General features: G+C 43.7%; 1 protein-coding gene and 1 long non-coding RNA gene across 2 annotated transcripts in view; one reads left to right on the top strand and one right to left on the bottom strand.

The window, feature by feature from the left end:
• Window positions 1–17,577, top strand: part of LOC123826540 — a 62,960-nt gene that overhangs the window by 26,671 nt on the left and 18,712 nt on the right. The window contains exon 4 of the long non-coding RNA XR_006787088.1: window positions 11,905–12,167. This is a non-coding gene — a long non-coding RNA (uncharacterized LOC123826540). The remainder of the gene's footprint in view (window positions 1–11,904; window positions 12,168–17,577) is intronic.
• Window positions 15,580–17,577, bottom strand: part of ADAMTS2 (ADAM metallopeptidase with thrombospondin type 1 motif 2) — a 253,189-nt gene continuing 251,191 nt past the window's right edge. The window contains exon 22 of the mRNA XM_045850512.1: window positions 15,580–16,055. Within this exon, the coding sequence (XP_045706468.1) occupies window positions 15,604–16,055 (452 nt within the window). The 3' untranslated portion in view covers window positions 15,580–15,603. The remainder of the gene's footprint in view (window positions 16,056–17,577) is intronic.

Here is a 17,577-nt window from a genome sequence, read left to right on the forward strand (position 1 = left end):
TCGATGGAGAAAAACATGTGACAAAATTAAATACTCATTCATGATAAAAACAGAGAATTAGAAATAAAAGAGAAATTAACCTAATAAAGGCATCCGCAAAAACCTCACAACTAACATAATGCTTCATGGTGATGAACTGAATGGTGTTAAGATTAGGAACAAGTCAGGACATTCACTCTGAACACTCCTATTCAACCTCATACTGGAAGTGTTTGCTAATGCAACCAGGCCCCCCCCCCCCAAAAAAAAGGAATAAAAGGCTTTCAGTTTATAAAGAAAGAAATATGGTCTGTATTAAAAGATGATTTGATTGTCCACTTAGAAAATTCCAAGGAATCAGCAAAACTCTTAGAACTAATGAGTTTAGTAAGGTCACAAAGTATTAAGTAAGCAAAAAAATTTACTGATGTACTAGCAATAAACACTTAAAAAAATGAATTTAGACAAGACACTCCATTTGCAATAACTACAAAAGGAAAAAAGAGGAGGCTGATCGAAGGAGATAATCCAAGGGGGTGGTAGTTTCTGTTGCTTTGTTCTGCCATCTGGGGTTGACTGAGTTATAAATTTGTCCCTTAACATTGTTTCTCTTGCTGGGGCTGACAGGTCTAGATCTGTGATTTTGACTATTGCTTAGCGCAACCTCTCTAAGAAGGCCGTGGGGCTCTCCTGTGGTCCCAGTTCAATCATAGACAGCTTGTTGTCATTAACAGGTTTTTTCTTTGCTCTCCTCGTGCTCTGCCCTTCTCCCTGCCTGTGGATTATAATCCCACCTTGGTTCTCCCACAGGATAATTCTGATTCTGGGAGTGTAGCTCATTGAAATATTCCCTTCCAAGCTGATAAGATTCCTTTCTGAGGTGGGTAAGGCTTCCTTCATGAGAAGATTTATGTCCCTCCATGTTAAATCAAAGTATCATGACTTTCCTCCATTCATTTATAAATGTATCAGGCTCAATCCTGCCTGATGAAGAAACTCTCTCTGTACCCTAGTTATCCCCCTTGGCCCTGCTGATTCCTGCAGAGGACAAAGGTGAGGAGGGTCAGCACCCCCAATGTAGAGGGTGCAACACTAGAATAAGGTGGCATGGGTTCAGGTGCCATTGGCCTAGGTAATGCTTCTTGTCTAGGGTTTCCAGGGACAGCTTCAACGAAGGGACTGGGTTTTGTCATCATGGCCAGGACTGCTGGGTCTAGCTTTTAGTCCTTGCACAACTCCTGGTCGCTCCTAAGAGCCACCAAAGCCTGTACATTGGGCACCTATTTATTTGCCTTGTCAATAGCAGAGTAGGTCCCATTGTAATGTAGTATTGTAATTTAAGCTACCATTCTCAGGCCATACTTCCTGAACTCCTAACTTGTATTAGGGCTGTGCAGTGCTGCAAAAGAACATTAGTTTCTTTTTCTTTAGAGTTTGAGGATCAAATTTATTCCAGTGCTGGAGGATGCATCCCAGGGGCATGTCTGGCGGAATGGAGGGTGTATCTCCCATCTGTAAAAAAATAGAAAAGAGTGTAGAAGAAGGCCCTGGGCATCCCTGGTGCTTCTCTATCCTGTTCCTGCTGAGGAGCAGGGGTCCCTACTTTCCTAGTTTTCTGGGCTTTGGATTAGCTGACCTTACTACACAGTCTACCTCCAGGGCCCTGCCCCTGGCCCAGGAGCCATCTCTAATCTTCCTGGGAGGATGCACTCTGGTTTTCTTTTCTTTTTTATTTTTAAGATTTAATCTATTTATTTTTAGAGACAGAGGAAGAGAGGGAGAAAGAGGAGAGAAACATTGATGTGTGAGAGATACATTAATTCGTTGCTTCTCCCATGCCCCCAACTGGGGACCTTGCACAACCCAGGCCTGTGCCCTGACTGGGAATCCAGCCAGTGACCTTCTGCATCTCAGGGCCAGTGCTCAATCCACTGAGCCACACCAGCCAGAACTCCAATTTTCTTTAGATGAGCACCCCAGCAGTTATTCTGTCTTTCCCATTGCCATGCCCTGTGTGAGCTCAGGTATTCTAAAATTTGTCTCCAGCCAGTCTTTGTAAGGAGGGCATCCTACTGGGTCCTGAAAGTAGGCCTAAATAATGCCTATAATTTCCAATCTAATGTAAGTGATCTGTTGAATGAGAATATATTTCCCATTCCTCCGAGTCAAGTATCTCCCAGTTCTGAGGGCCTGGGGACAGGTGAAGTGCCTGAACAGGTGAGCTAGTCACTTTTCTGTCAGAGCCCATGAGGGCAGTTTCCCTCTGTGTCCTAGCCTGTGGAACCCCTCATGGGGACATTGCCAACATTCTATGGTTTTCCTGTCTGCCTTCCCAAGTTATTGGAGGAACTGCCTAAACATAGTAACATTAGGGATGAGACCCCCTAACAAGCACAGAAAAATAGACCTCTGTCCATCCTTTGTCATAGGCCTAGCCCAGTCAGTGCAGCACCAGGGTAGGGGATGGTGTACAGTAATACCTGTGCCAGTCAGGTGAATGCATCAGTATTGGGCCCACTATATGTCGTTCCAAAGTATGAGGATTGTATAACTTCTGGATTGTACGCATTCATTGCCTATTGAGAGGTTCTGACCAATGTTAGTATTACAATGTTTTAGGAGGCAGGGGAAAGCAGTAGTCTGCTGCCCAGGTCCTGGGTAGGACTGAAGAAACTTAGCTGATCTGCATGCTGCACTGGTGCGCCACCTGCAGGTACAGCCTAGAGAAATAGACCAGTGTTTTTTTTTGTTTTTTTTTAATTGTTGTTCAAGTACATTTTTCTGTCCTTTACTCCCATCCCAGGCCACCCTCCTGTCCCTCCCCACCTCCCTCCCATTTCCACCCCACCTACTTTTTGTCCATGTGTCCTTTATATTTGTTCCTGTAAACCCTTCCCATTCTCCCCTGAAATTCCCTCCCTTCTCCCCTCTGATCACTGTCAGCCTGTTCTCTATTTCATTGTCTTTGGCTATATTTTGCTTGTTTGTTTTGTTGTTTAGGATCCTGTTAAAGCTGATATCATATGGTATTTGTCTTTCACTGCCTGGCTTATTTCGCTTAGCATAATGCTTTCCAGCTCCATCCATGCTATCGCAAAGGGCAGGAACTCTTTCTTTCTTTCTGCTGCATAGAATTCCATCGTGTAAATGTACCATAGTTTTCTGATCCATTCATGTACTGATGGGCACCTAGGTTGCTTCCAGCACTTGGCTATTGTAAATTGTGCTGCTAGGAACATTGGGGTGCATAGGTTCTTTTGGATTGGTGTTTCAGGATTCTTAGGATATAATTCCAGCAGTGGAATTGCTGGGTCAAAAGGCAGATCCATTTTTTGTTTTCTGAGGAAGTTCCATACTGTTTTCTATAGTGGTTGTACCAGTCTGCAATCCTACCAACAGTGTGCTAGGGTCCCCTTTTCTCCACAACCTCTCCAGTGCTTGTTTGTTGTTTTGTTTACAATGGCCATTCTGACTAGTGTGAAGTGATATCTCATTGTGGTTTTAATTTGCATCTCTCTGGTAGCTAGTGATATTGAGCATCTTTCCATGTGTCTCTGGATCCTATGTGTGTCCTCCTTGGAGAAGTGCCTGTTGAAATCCTTTGCCCATTTTTTAATTGGGTTGCTTGTCTTCTTAGAGTGGAGTCATGTAAGTTCTTTATATATTTTGGAGATTAAACCCTTGTCTGAGGTATCATTGGCAAATATATTTTCCCATACAGTTGGTTCTCTTTTTATTTTAATACTGTTTTCTCTAGCCATGCAGAAGCTTTTTATTTTGATGAGATCCCATTTGTTTATTCTTTCCTTTATGTCCCTTGCTCTAGGGGACATATCAGTAAAAATGTTGATGCATGTAATATCTGAGATTTTCCTGCCTATGTTCTTCTCCTGGACTTTAATGGTGTAATGCTTTATATTTAAATATTTTATCCACCTTGAATTTATTTTTGTGTATGGTGTAAGTTGGTGCTTGAGTTTCATTTTTTTTTTTTTGCACGTAGCTGTCCAGTTCTCCCAACACCATTTGTTCAAGAGGCTATTTTTACTCCATTTTATGTTGCTACTCCCTTTGTCAATATTAATTGACCATAGAGACTTGGGTTTATTTCTGGACTCTCTGTTCTGTTCCAATGGTCCATGTGCTTGTTTTTATGCCAGTAGCAGGCTGTTTTGATTACAGTGGCGTTGTAATACAGTTTAGTATCAGGTATTGTGATCCCTCCTACTTTACTCTTTTTTCTCAAAATTGCAGCAGCTATTCAGGGTCATTTATGGTTCCATATAAATTTTTGAAGTGTTCGTTCTATGTCTGTGAAATATGCCATTGGTACTTTAACAGGTATTGTACTGAATGTGTAAATTGCTTTGGGTAGCATGGACATTATGATGATGTTAATTCTTCTAATCCCTGAACACGGTATATGTTTCCATTTGTTTGTGTCTTCCTCGATTTCTTTCTTCAGTGTTGTGTAGTTTTCTGAATACAGGTGTTTTATGTCCTTGGTTAGGTTTATTCCGAGATATTTTGTTTTTTCTTTTTGCTATATCAAATGGGATTTTTTTCTTGATTTCTGCTTCTGCTGTTTCATTGTTGGTGTACAGAAATGCCTTTGATTTCTGGATACTGACTTTGTATCCTGCTGTTTTGCCAAATTCATTTATTAGGTCAAACAGTTTTTTGGCTGATTCTATAGGATTTTCTATGTACACTATCATGTCACCTGCAAACAGTGTCAGTTTTGTTTCCTCCTTTCTGATTTGGATGCCTTTTATTTCTTTTTCTTGTCTGATTGCTGTGGCTAAAACTTCCAATACTATATTGAATAGAAGTGGTGTAAGTGGACAACCTTGTCTTGTTCCTGATCTTAGTGTTCCTGATTTTAGTTTTTGCTCATTGAGTATGGTGTTGGCTGTAGGTCTCTCACATATGGCATTTATTATGTTGAGGGTTGCTCCCTCTATTCCCACTTTGCTGAGTGTTTTTTATCATAAATGGGTGCTGCACCTTATCAAATTCTTTTTCTGCATCTATTGATATGATCATGTGATTTTTGTCTTTGCTTTTGTTTATGTGATGTATTACATGTACTGATTTGTGAATATTGAACCATCCTTGCATCCCTGGGATAAATCCCACTTGGTCATGGTGTATGATCTTTTTAATGTATTGTTGGATGAGGTTTGCCAATATTCTGTTGAGGATTTTAGCGTCTATGTTCATCAGCAATATTGGCCTGAAGTTTTCTTTTTTTGTTGTGTCTTTATCTGGTTTTGGGATTAGGATGATGCTGGCCTCATACAAAGAGTTTGGGAGTCTTCTGTCTTCTTGGATCTTTTGGAATAGTCTGGGAAGGATAGGGGTTAGCTCTTCCTTAAATGCTTTATAGAATTCTCCTGTGAAACCATCCAGTCCAGGGTTTTTGTGTGTTGTGAGTTTTTTTTATTATTGCTTCAATTTCATCTGCTGTTATTGGTCTGTTCAGGCTTTCTGCTTCTTCTTCATTGAGTTTTGGAAGATTGTATATTTTTAGAAATGTGTCCATTTCACCTAGATTTTCAAATTTCTTGGCATATAGTTCTTCATAGTAATTTCTTACAATCCTTTGTATTTCTGTGGTATCAGTTGTAATCTCCCCTCTTTCATATCTGATTGTGTTTATTTGGGTCTTTTCTCTTTTTTTCTTAATGAGCCTGCTTAAAAATTTGTTGATTTTGTTTATCTTTTCAAAGAACCAGCTCCTGTATTCATTGATCCTTAGGTTTGTGGTTTTAGTGTTTATGTCATTTAATTCTGCTTTGATCTTGGTTATTTCCTTCCTTCTGCTTGCTCTGGGTTGTCTTTGTTGTTGTTCCTCAAGTTCTTGTAGACATAGGGTTAGGTTGTTTGTTTGAAATGTTTCTATCTTTTTTAGGTGGGCCTGTATCACTATGAACTTCCCTCTCAGAACTGTTTTCACTGTGTCCCATAAGTTTTCAATCACTGTGAGTTCATTTTCATTTGTTTCCAGAAACTTTTTGATTTCTTCCCTAATTTCATTCTTGACCCATTCATTGTTTAATAGTATGCTATTTAATCTCCATGATTTTGAGTGTTTTGGGGTTTTTTTCCATCGAGTTGGTTTCTAGTTTCAGTCCCTTGTGATCTGAGAAAATGCTTGGTATGATTTCATTTTTCTTGAATTTGTTGAGGCTTGTTTTGTGTTCTGTCATGTGGTCTATCTTTGAAAATGTTCCATGTCCATTTGAAAAGAATGTGTATTTAGCTTCTTTGGGATGGAGGGCTCCATATATATCAGTTAAGTCCATTTCATCTAGGGCATTGTTCAATGCCACAATATCTTTGTTGATATTTTTGCAAGATCTGTTCATTTTTGACAGTGGGGTGTTAAAATTCCCTACTATAATTGTGTTGCTGTCAATATCTTTCTTGAAGTCCTCCAAGATTTCTTTCTGTATTTGGGTCCTCCTATGTTGGGTACATATATATTTACAATGTTTATGTCTTCTTGGTGGATTCTTCCCTTGAGTATTATGAAGTAACCTTCTGGATCTCTCTTTATGGCCCTTTTTTGGAAGTCTATGTTGTCTGATATGAGTATTGCTACCCTGGCTTTTTTTTTTTCCTGTCTGTTTGCTTGGAAAATCTGTCCCCAGCCCTTCACTTTCAGCCTGTGTAGGTCTTTTATCCTGAGGTGGGTCTCTGGTAGGCAGCATATGTGTGGGTCATGCTTTCTTATTCATTCAGCTCTCCTATGTCTTTTGATTGGAGCATTTATCCATTAAATGGATTAAACGTTAATGGATAACGTTAAACGTTAATCCATTTACGTTTAAGGTTATTATTGATAGGTACTTATTCATTGCCATTTGTGTACATGTGTTCCTCTCTCTCTCTTTTCCTTCCTTTCCTTAAAGCAGTCCCTTTAGCATCTCTTGCAGAGCTGGTTTGGTGGAGGTGTATTCTTTTAGACTTGTCTGGAAAGCTTCTTATTTGGCCTTCTGTCTTGATTGAGAGCCTTGCTGGGTAAAGTAGCCTTGATCGCAGACCTCTGGTTCTCATTACTTGGAATATTTCTTGCCATTGTTTTCTGGCTTGGAGTGTTTCCATTGAGAAGTCAGCTGTTAGCTTTAGCCTTATTGGGCTAGCTTTAAGGTTAGCCTTATTGGGGCTCCCTTGTATGTTACTTCCTGTTTCTCCCTTGCTGCCTTTAAGATTCTCCCTTTGTCTTGAAATTTTGCCATTTTAATTATGATGTGTTTGAGGTGGGCCTCTTTGGTTCCTCTTGATTGGGAATATGTGTTTCCTGGATTTGTGTCACTTTTTCTCTCATCAAATTAGGGAAGTTTTCCACCATTACTTTTTCAAATAGGTTTTCTATCCCTTGCTCTTCTTCTCCTTCTGCTATCCCTATTATACGGATATTATTATGTTTCATATTGTCTTGCATTCTCTTAATCCCTCTTCATTCTTTCTGAGCCTCTTTTCCTTTTCTTGCTTTTTCTGGGTGTTTTTTTTTCTACTTTGTCTTCCAATTAGCTGATCCAATCCTCTGCTTCATCTAGCCTGCTTTTCATTCCTTCTACTGTGTTCTTCAGTGCAGAAATTGTATTCTTCATTTCCTCTTGGCCCTTGTTGATAGTTTCTATTTACTTTTTCATGTTGATATAGTTTGCAGTGAGTTCATTGTAGTTTCCCTGTAATTTCTTGTAGCTCATTGTGAGCTCATTGAGCTTCCTGATAACCATTGCTTTGAAGTCAATATCTGATAGTTGAGTTGCCTCTGTTTAATTTAGCATTGTTTCTGAGGCTTCCTCCTTTCTCTTCATTTGGGGTTGTTTCTTTGTCTTCTCATTGTTTGTGAGACTCTTCTTGTTAGCCTCTGCTTCTTAAATTGATCTCTTTTGGCTCCCTGGGTTTATGGTGTGAACTTCTGTGGTAGAATACCTGTGAGATTCAGTAGTGCAGTCTCTTTCCGGTATCCTGGTGTTCACAGCTTCCCCCTACTCTTTTTTGTGATCAGTTGGAGGGGTAAGGCAAAATAGTTTGAGACAGCAAGAGAGTATTCTATGATATTTACAGTAGCAGTTGGTAGAGAAGAGATAGGAGATCCTTTGGCTATGTATAGTGTTAACCATGATATTTCACCCAATTAGCCACATTTTAGAAAGGATGGAATGAAGATAGGACTCTTGTTGGGGAGGAAAGGATTGTGAGTTGCATCTAGAAGGAGTGAGGTTGTGGGAAGTCAGATTCTGAGGTATCGTGAGAATAAAGGGTAGCAAATAGGTGTAGTGCTTGAGAGAATAGAGTTAACCACTACAGGAATAGATTTCAGTAAACTGTGAAGTGGGCTAAGGTCTTGGGGGGGTGTTGTGTAGTATTTACAATTGTATGGAATAGCTATTATTTACAGTAATATTGGAACAACAATCATTTGACAGAATCTATGAGATCTAGATAACAAGAATAGGGAGTATAGAACCTTGAGTAGTGTGCTAATGGAACACAAATGAAATGAAGTAAAGGACAGTAAATTAGCAAGACTCTATGAATGAGATAACAGGGGAAACATGTCAAATGATAGAATATAACCAGCCAAGCAAAGAAGGCTATACAGAAAGAGGAGGAATACCAAAATACTATTAAAATAAAAGATGTAAGGATAATGAAAAAATAATAATACAAATATGCAATAACTTGCAGATTCTTTGTAATAGTAAAGTGAAATTTGTCCCATTGTCTCAGCTGTTGTGATGCCCCCTGTTTGGGTCCAACAGTTTGCGTCTTTTCACAGTTTCAGGTTTTTTTGTGTCACTTGTGGGTATTTAAAAAAAAAGAAAGAAAAAAAAGCAGAAGGAGGAAGGAAGAAGAGATAAAATTGGAAAGAAGGGAAGAAGCAATAAAACTAGAAAGAAGGAAAGAGAAGGAAAAGGAATTGAGAGATATAAAAATAATAAAAATTAAAAAATTAAAAATTAAAAAACCCCACAAAATCAAACAAACAAACAAAATCCTCTTGTTGGTTTCAAACTGGGCAAACCATTTTTTTTGGTCTTGCTGGCTGCAGCAGGCTGAGGAATGATTGGTTTGGCTTTTCTCCCTTCCTGTTCAGCACTCAGTCAGCCTACCCCAGAACTAGCCTGACGCCTGTCTGCAGGGCCCTGGATGTGGGATCCGGGCCCTCCCAAGTGCCCTCTCCCCAGGTTAATGGGTGTGAGCTCCTGGTCTCCCGATGAGCGTGCACACTCCCTGGGTCCACAAGTGTGAGCTCAGGGGCTCCCATGGAGCACGCGTGCCCTCCCCAGGTTTATGGTTGTGGGTTCCAGGGTTCCTGCGGAGAGCACGTGCTTTCCCCAGGTTTACGGGTGTGGGCTCCAGGTCTTCCACAAAGCACACCCTCCTCAGGTTAGGGGCAAGGATGTGCATAATCAGGCCGCCCTTGGTCGCAGGGCTGGGGCACGCACTCTTCCCAGGACTATGCGTGGGTGCTCACAGCCCCTGTGTGTTTGCCACTCAGTCCTCGTTCCCCTCTCCGTGCCTTCAAGCAACCAGGTCTCCCCTGGTGCTGCTCAATCCTTGTCCTGAAGCACTCTCCTTACCATCTGGTATTTCAATGTCTGCTGCAATTTTTGATCTCCTATTTTCATATATGCTATCGTACCGCTGGCTGTTTGCTCTGTTCCTCTGTAGATTGGCTAGGTTTTTCTCCCATGGGTATGGAGAAGTGGATTTTGCTCCCTCCTACCTCGTCACCATCTTCTCTCCTCCTAAAATGTTATCTTTTAGCATAGATAGTGTGTGAGCACTGTCATAGGGATTGGCACTGTTAGAAAGATGGTCTCTTTAGGAGTTATAACAGATTTTGATAAGTTAAAAATGCATGTTGAAATTTCTTGAATAGTCATTGAAATAAGAGAAAAGCAGTATAATCACTTTAAAACTAACCAAGGGCTAAAATGGAATAGGGAAAAACATCCAATCCAAAAAAAGGCAAGAAAAGAACATGAAATAGTCAGAACAAACAGCACAGAAGATGGTAGATGTAAGGACACTGATATCAGTGATGGCTGTAAAGTAAAGGATTAATCAAAATATCAGAAATGTTAGACTATATTAAAATTATGTTTATAAAGTACAAATAGAACACAAAGGATATAGAAAACTTGAAAGTAAAAGAATACAAGTTATGTTGTGCAACCACTAACCAAAAGGGAGCTGATATAGCTGTACTAATGGGGAAAATGTTTCAAGAGAGAAATGATTTCTGGAAATAAAATCAGTCAATTCACAAAGATAAAGGGATAATTTTATGAAGAAAGATATAATTAGAAATTTGTATGCTCCCATTACTGTGGCTTCAAAATAGTAAAATAACCTTTTTTAAAAAGACAGGCAAGGCCTTGTTGGTGTGGCTCAGTGGATTGAGCACTGACCTGAGAACCAAAGGGTCTCCAGTTCAATTCCCAGTCAGAGCACATGCCTGGGTTGCAGGCCAGGTCCCTGGTAAGGGCTACTTGGGAGGCAACCACACATTGATGTTTCTCTCCCCGTTTCTCCCTTCCTTCCCCTAGCTCTAAAAATAAATAAATAAAATCTAAAAAAAAAAAAAGGACAGGCAAAATATGAAACTGCAAGGAGAAATAGAAAAATCCAAAATCATAGGAAGTATTAAAACTACTTTATATCAAATTCGTAGAACAAGAAGAAAACAAAATCAAGATATAAAAGATCTGAATAGTGACAAATCTGACATAATGGATATTTATGAAATATTATATCCAACAATTGCCAATCACATATTCTTTTTAAATAGTGTGCACTACTTACACAACTGACCACATCCTGGGCCATACAGCCACCTTCAACAAATTGCAAAGGTTTGAAATCTTCCAGAAAATGTTTTCTGACCACAATAAAATAAGATGGGAAACTGTAATATCCCATAACTAGAAAATCCCCTAGTGTTTGGAAATTAAGTGATATGCTTTAAAATAACCCTCAGGTCAAAGAGGAAGTCACAACAAAAGTAAGAAAATGTTTGGAATGGAATGATAATAAGTGTATGAAACATCAAATTTTTGAGGGCACAGCTATAGCTGCTATGCTCAGAGGGAAATTTATAACCATAAATTCATAGAGTTAAAAAGAATGGTTGAAAATCAGTGATCTAAGTGTTCACCTAAAGATGCCGTAAGAACGTTAGCTGAACTGAAACGGTGGTGCCTTTCCTGAGCCATGGGGCAGTCACACCCTGCCCTGACCATTTCTGTGTGTGCTTGAGGTTGGACTGTCTTGGGGCAACCCCCCAGGGAATAGTGCAGCAGTCTCACTCTGACAGGCCAGCGCTTCCTGGACGCTACCTGTGCAGTCTCCACTTGGTCATGAATTAGTGTGAAAGCTCATACATAGGAGAGTTGAGGGGTTGAGCAAAGACTCTCTAGGACATGCATGATTTGGGGTGTGCCCACAAATATTTGGATGCAAAATCGCAGGAGTATGGCTTATGAGTAAATCACAAGAGTGAAGAAACAACTGTGGAGGGCCATGAGGTACAGAGGGAACTGGCCACTTGGCCTCTAAGAATGAGATCTAGTGTGATCCTTTGGGCTGGTGTGTAAGCCATTGGGTATGACCATGGTGTAGCTTCTCTGCCCGGGAGTCAGAGACTTCTATAGCATGCATAAGAGGCAGTAGGGGCCTTGCCAGTCACATCATTTGGTCCTCTTACCACCTGTTCACATCTGAAAGCATAGACTGGGCCTTCCTTACCACATCCTGTTTTCCAAAAGAACCTCTCTGGGCTACCTGGTCATGAATGACCTTTGCAAATATTTAGTCTCAGCTAGTTCTGCTTATGCAACTGACCTTTCTCTCCCACTGCAAATAGACACACTCACACACTTCTTCCTCCCTATTATACAGGACTAACTGTACCAGAAACACGCACTCCAAACAAATTGCGATGAACATCAAGATGTGAAATCCTGTGCATTCCAAAGCCACCTGCAGCCCCTGTTCAGACCAGAACGATCTCTGACCCCTTCCTCCAGCAGTGGTACTGGAGTGGTTGCCTCCTCCTTGGCTGGGCCATTGGAAGAAATTGCCTCCTCCATCCTTCAGTCTTCCTTCTCCCCAGTGCCTGCTCATTTCAAGGGGGCCAGAGGGCAGGGACTTGTCTTCTACAGGTAGAGTTACCAAATTTAGCAATTAAAGTACAGGATTCTCAAATTTGAATTTCAGAGAAACAACAAAAAATGTTTTAGTATAAAAATGGAACATACTGATACTAAAAAATCATTGGTTACTTCTCTGAAATTCAAGTTTAACTCAACATCTCGTATTTTTCTAGAAGCCCTAACTATAGCAGAGAAGGAAGAATGAGGTGTCTGCAGAGTCTCAGCTCCAACCTGAATGAAAGGTCCCCTGGGGATTGTGGGCTGAGTCAGGGTGCCTGGAGAGCTGACTCAGCATGGCAGCAGGAGGGAGGCCCCTCAGACTGCCTCTCACCCTTCATAGGGTCCTGGCTCAGGGCCTCCCGGTACCCCCACCCCCCACCTCTTGGCCTTTTGAGGGCAGCACATCCTCCCATCTGCTCAAGTTCAAGCTGAGAGTGGGGGACGAGGGGACAAGTGCAGTTGAGGTAAGAAACAAATGCAGTCACGATGTGCAAAAACAGACATTTTGGCTTTAATAAGTTATAAAATCAAGGAACCGAATTTTACCATACAGGAAACAAAAGTATGATAAGATGTGATTGGAGTTCAGCACTGTGATGACCCCTGGGGCGGCTGCCTATCCCCAGGGGTGCATACTCACATGCTTCATCTGATAGGCTGACTATTGAGCACCACTTATATACTCCAAACAAAGAAAAGAATAAGCAAAAAACCTTAGAATGAAAATGAAATGCTTATATGTGAAATTCCATGGGCTTTCCAAAGGGAGTATATCAGCTAACACAAGTCTCCTGTGAACATAGAGTGACTCTCGGGTCCTTTGGCTGATTTTTTAGAACTGTGGACAGAGGGTGTCTGAGTCTCACATGGTGTTGTGAACCTCAGCAGGAACACCTGCTTGTCCTCCCCTGGTGTCAGGAGCCCCCAAAACAGGGATAGATGCTGGCTCTGGAAGCTCAGGACTGTTGCTAAGCCTGCTCTCTAATTGTCCCAATCTCAGTGGAGATGTGCAGTTTCTCAGAGCTGGGTGACACCATGTTCCTGGGACAGGGAGACCTCTGAGGGTTGCCTAGTTTTGGAGAGCTCTGGATACATGGTCCGAGTCACTGAGTCCAGCATGCGGGGCCATGGCCATGCTGGTCTGCACCTTCCAAAGAGCATCTCTCTCCTTCCAGCAAAAGACAGGTGCTCTGGGCAATGCCCGACCTGAGGCCTCTCTGACAAGATATCCAGCTCAAAGACATGCAGTCCTGCTTTGCCAGGATTTGAGGATGGAGGGTTCCCACAATGAGGCCTCCGGGCCAGGGTTAGTTATCCCAAACTTCCTTTAATTTGAGAACAAACCCAGGAAGAACTACCCAGTGCTTCGGGCTGTGAATAGCGCCAGCTGCTAGGGGTTCAACCAATGAAGGCAGAGAGGCCCACTTCCCAATCACAGCGACAGGACTGCAAAAGTGCTTTAGTCCCCATCTTACTGAAGAAGAAGGTATACTAGGAGAGATGTTCCATTTTCTCCAGTTTGGTTCTTAGAAACCAACAAGCACCTTTAGACACTGGAATGGGTGTGAGTGTGTGGGGGACATGGTGATGGTGGTGGGAGGTGCAGGCTGTGCCAGGGGCCAGGAGGCTCGGCATCATCCAGTTGGATGGTTATGCATCATCCCAGATATGGTTCTCACCATGGCCTACACCCTTTCTTTGTGCCTCAGACTACACACACAGACATACCACACACACACACAGGCTCAGATAGACGGAGCACCTCACAGTGTAGTATAAAGCAGCTGGCACACGGTTACCCTGAGCCTTGGCATTCTTATCCATATATATATAATGGGGTCTTAGACAAGAAAGAATTCTTTAAGATCTTTGGCAAGAATAAAAAAGGTCTAGAACTTTTGTGGATATGAAAAGCCTACGAATTATGTGTCAGGGTTGGCTAAGGAGCTAATGTGCTCCCAGGGTCTGATAGTTTTGGGAAGTTTAAACTGCATATTAATAGCAATGCAGGGATAGGTAAAAATTAGCCATTGACCTCCCAGCCATCCCCACCCACTCTTTCTCTTGCTCATTTCTCCCCCATTCACAATCTTGCTTACAAAACACTATTCTGCTGAAAATAGTAGTTGTTAAAGTTTGGGAACAGCAAAAGGTACAGCAGGCTCTGCCCACTTCCCACCCAATGCCTGCCATCAGAAGACAAATCTTGCAGTTCCCTGTTGAAACTTCTAAGGATGGAAATGGGGGCAGGACTGGTCTTGGGGGGCTCCACAGGGCAAGCCTATCCCCACAAGTGAGGCTGGGAGGCTGGTCTTCAGGAGCAAACCCAAGCCCCATCACAGGTCCCTCGGGCATGACACCTCGGAGAGCCAGGGCCTCGACCCTTCAGTGGGCTTTGCAGCACAGCCTCCCCTGCACTCAGGGAAGGGGGGAGCCTCTCTGGGCAGCTCGGGCTGAGGCCAGGCTGGCTGGAGTGGGCCAGCAAGGTCAGAGTTTGTGGAGAGGAGATCAGGGAGTGCACCCCCCTGGCTTCTCCTGCAGAAAATATAGTCTGCTGTTTAGATCTATCCTCAAGCCCAGGTTATAGGCTTCTCAGTGCTTTCCTGGGAAGAAGTGGGCAGCTTCACAGCTGAGATGAGGCTGAGCTATTTAAGCACGGCTGGTGAGCACCAAACAGGTCAGATAGCTTCTCCTGAGTCCTTAATTGGCAACCAGCAGCTCCAGGCCCTAACAGACTCCCAGACCTCCTTAAACTGGTCATTAGGGACTGAGAATGTTCACACAAAAATCTAGGCCACTAGTAAAAAAGCATGCTGTCTGACAGTAGAACCAGCTGTCCCAGAGGCAGTGGCACTGAGCCACTGACTCATAGTGGCTCTCAGGTCGGTCCGGGTCCCCACACCAGCTGTCACACTCACCCTCGCCACCAGCCTGGTCCTTGAAGGCCCAGGAGGTCACAGCCTCCACCTTAATGAGCTCATCTCAACTGACTGGTCAGTTTGTAAACAAGTCACCATTTCTCCTAAGAGTCCCCATGGGGCTCATGTCCAGGCCTGGGGATTGGAAGGAAATACCACCTCTGAGGAAAGAAGCGTCCCAGTTACTGTTCAGAAACAAATTTCTGCCTGTGTGAGGCAGTCGCCTGCCTGTCTGCCCTCATAGAGAAAGGCTGCAGAGCCCACACTCCCATCTAGCCACACCCAACCTAGCTGAGGGCCTCGCCCACTCTGGGGCTCGGGCACCCATGGGCTCTCCCACTGTCACATGCTCACAGCCATGTACATAAACATATATATCCTCCTGCCATTCTCCCTCTGTCCTCTGAACACTTTTTGGACTCAGGAATTTTGATGTCAAAGCCCTGACACAGGATTTGCCATCCCATGGAATACCTCTATAAGCAAGAAAAAAATGCTACTGCTGCTGCCTTTCCATTTTATTAGAACTACCCGAGCATCTCTTTCTTCCTCATCTCATCAATGAGCTCTTGGATTCTTTGGTTTCTGGTCTTCTCGTATGGGCTTGGCCGTCGAGGGATTAGGTTGGGTGGCTGGACCTCGTTGTCCAGGCTACTGATTTTGTAGGGCACGTCCACAGCGTTGGTTTCCGGGTGATCCTTAGTGGTGTTGGTGCTGGAGGCATTGACAGGCACCTCTTGGGGCGTGCTGGGCAGGGGCTGCGCATCCATGACTAGGGTGGGGATGGGGAGGGTGGGCGTGAGCTCTTCGATGTCATTATGCTTCCCAGGTGGTAGCTCTGCCTTGCTGTCTGTGCCAGTGAGGTTGCCGTGCAGGTTACAGGACTTGCAGCACAGCTTGCTGTAATCTGGGATGGAGCAATAGCGAGACAGGACTTCCATCCTGCAGAACATTGACTTGTCGCCTTGGCAGCGGCCCTCTGAAAGAGAAAAGTGGAACAAGTAACCGAAGGACAAGATGAGGGAAAAGTCATGCCCCCACAGGGAGCAGCTTGCTGCAGGAGGCTTCAGAAAGAGCCCAGAGACAGCGCAGAGGCAAGCGAGCCCACACAGGAAATCTGTGTGGCTTCCTCCTCAGAGGTGCACTGGACCCATCCCTGGAGTGCAGTGCACAAGCTGTGAGCAGGCTCCCCTCCTCTTAGCAGCCCCTGGAGTCCAGGCTTTGCAGTGTCCCTCCAAGTCTGGGACAGAAAGAGGCCTGTCTATTCCTGAGGAATGACTCCACGCTCATGCTACAGAATGGGGCTTGGGCAGATCTTCACACATGATGTCCCTGTGACAACCTCAATGAAACTGGGTGGTAGAGTTTGGCTCTGCAGTAATCTCTAATCAGTAACTACAACAAAACAACACCTAAAAGAACCAATTCCTAAAACCCGACAGAGCAAGCACCAGAGCCTTGGCGGTGGCCTCCCTATGCTCCTCGCCTTCATTCCCATCCTTACCCAACCTCCTCAAAGATCATTGTCTCTGAAAAGTGTCTAAAGGGAAGTTAAATATTACCCTCACCTATGTGGGCTTTCTTCCCCTTGCCTCAGTGCACCTGAGAGCCCTGTCCTGCCCCATCTAACCATAGCCCTGTGCGTTGGGATCTGGCCATTTCCCAGTACTCTGCTCCTCATTTGATGTCTTCACATGGCAAATCCTTCTGCCCAGCATGCCCTCCCTTCTCTTCCCTGACCAGGACACTGGTCATCCCCGGTCCAGCCCTCAGGAAGCCCGACTCTCCTTGGAGGCCGCGCTGTCTCCCTGACATGGCTGCCTTCTTCTGGCTAGCTCTGACTCTGCAGCTACACTGAGTCAGCCCATCCCGCTCCTCCTGTTCTCACCCTTACTCTCTGTGTTCTTCCCAAATTCCCATTCCTTTTACCTTTCCCCCATCACCTCATTTCACATACTACACAAAAATTGAGATTATTTGCAAAAATTCATTCAGCGTGAAAGAATGAATCACATCATGGGGTATTTGATCTTATAAACAAATTTCCAATCATTAACCTTAGTGGGCCCAACTCTGCCTACTGTGTTTCTCTGCTCACACACACTCTCCTCTCCACAGCAAGGACCCTAGCCTTCTCCACAGAAACCCGGCTGTGCCCTCCCTCCCCTCACTCTCCTAGGCTGACCTTGTCTCTGTCTCTGACTGAGAGGGAAGACAGAGGGGTGGAAGGGCAGTCCTGGGATGGGAGACCTCCTGCAGAGTCACTGCGCCAGCCCTGCAGCATTCAGGGCTCCTGGCTCTGACACCCATCTGTGTGGCCACTTAGCTGCATGCCAACCCCAAACTCCCCAAGGTTTAGGTTTATGGACACAGTTTCCACCTAGATACCTCGTAACCCCAATAGTCCCTAAGCTGCCTGAGATACCACATGTCTGGATTAAGCCCATGGTCTCTTCAGGCACTGTTGGTTTCAGAGAATGGCCTTTCAGATGCATACCCCA

This window comes from Phyllostomus hastatus, unplaced genomic scaffold (genome assembly GCF_019186645.2).
Source record: "Phyllostomus hastatus isolate PE091 unplaced genomic scaffold, TTU_PhHast_1.1 phas_contig_81, whole genome shotgun sequence".
Classification (NCBI taxonomy): domain Eukaryota; kingdom Metazoa; phylum Chordata; class Mammalia; order Chiroptera; family Phyllostomidae; genus Phyllostomus; species Phyllostomus hastatus.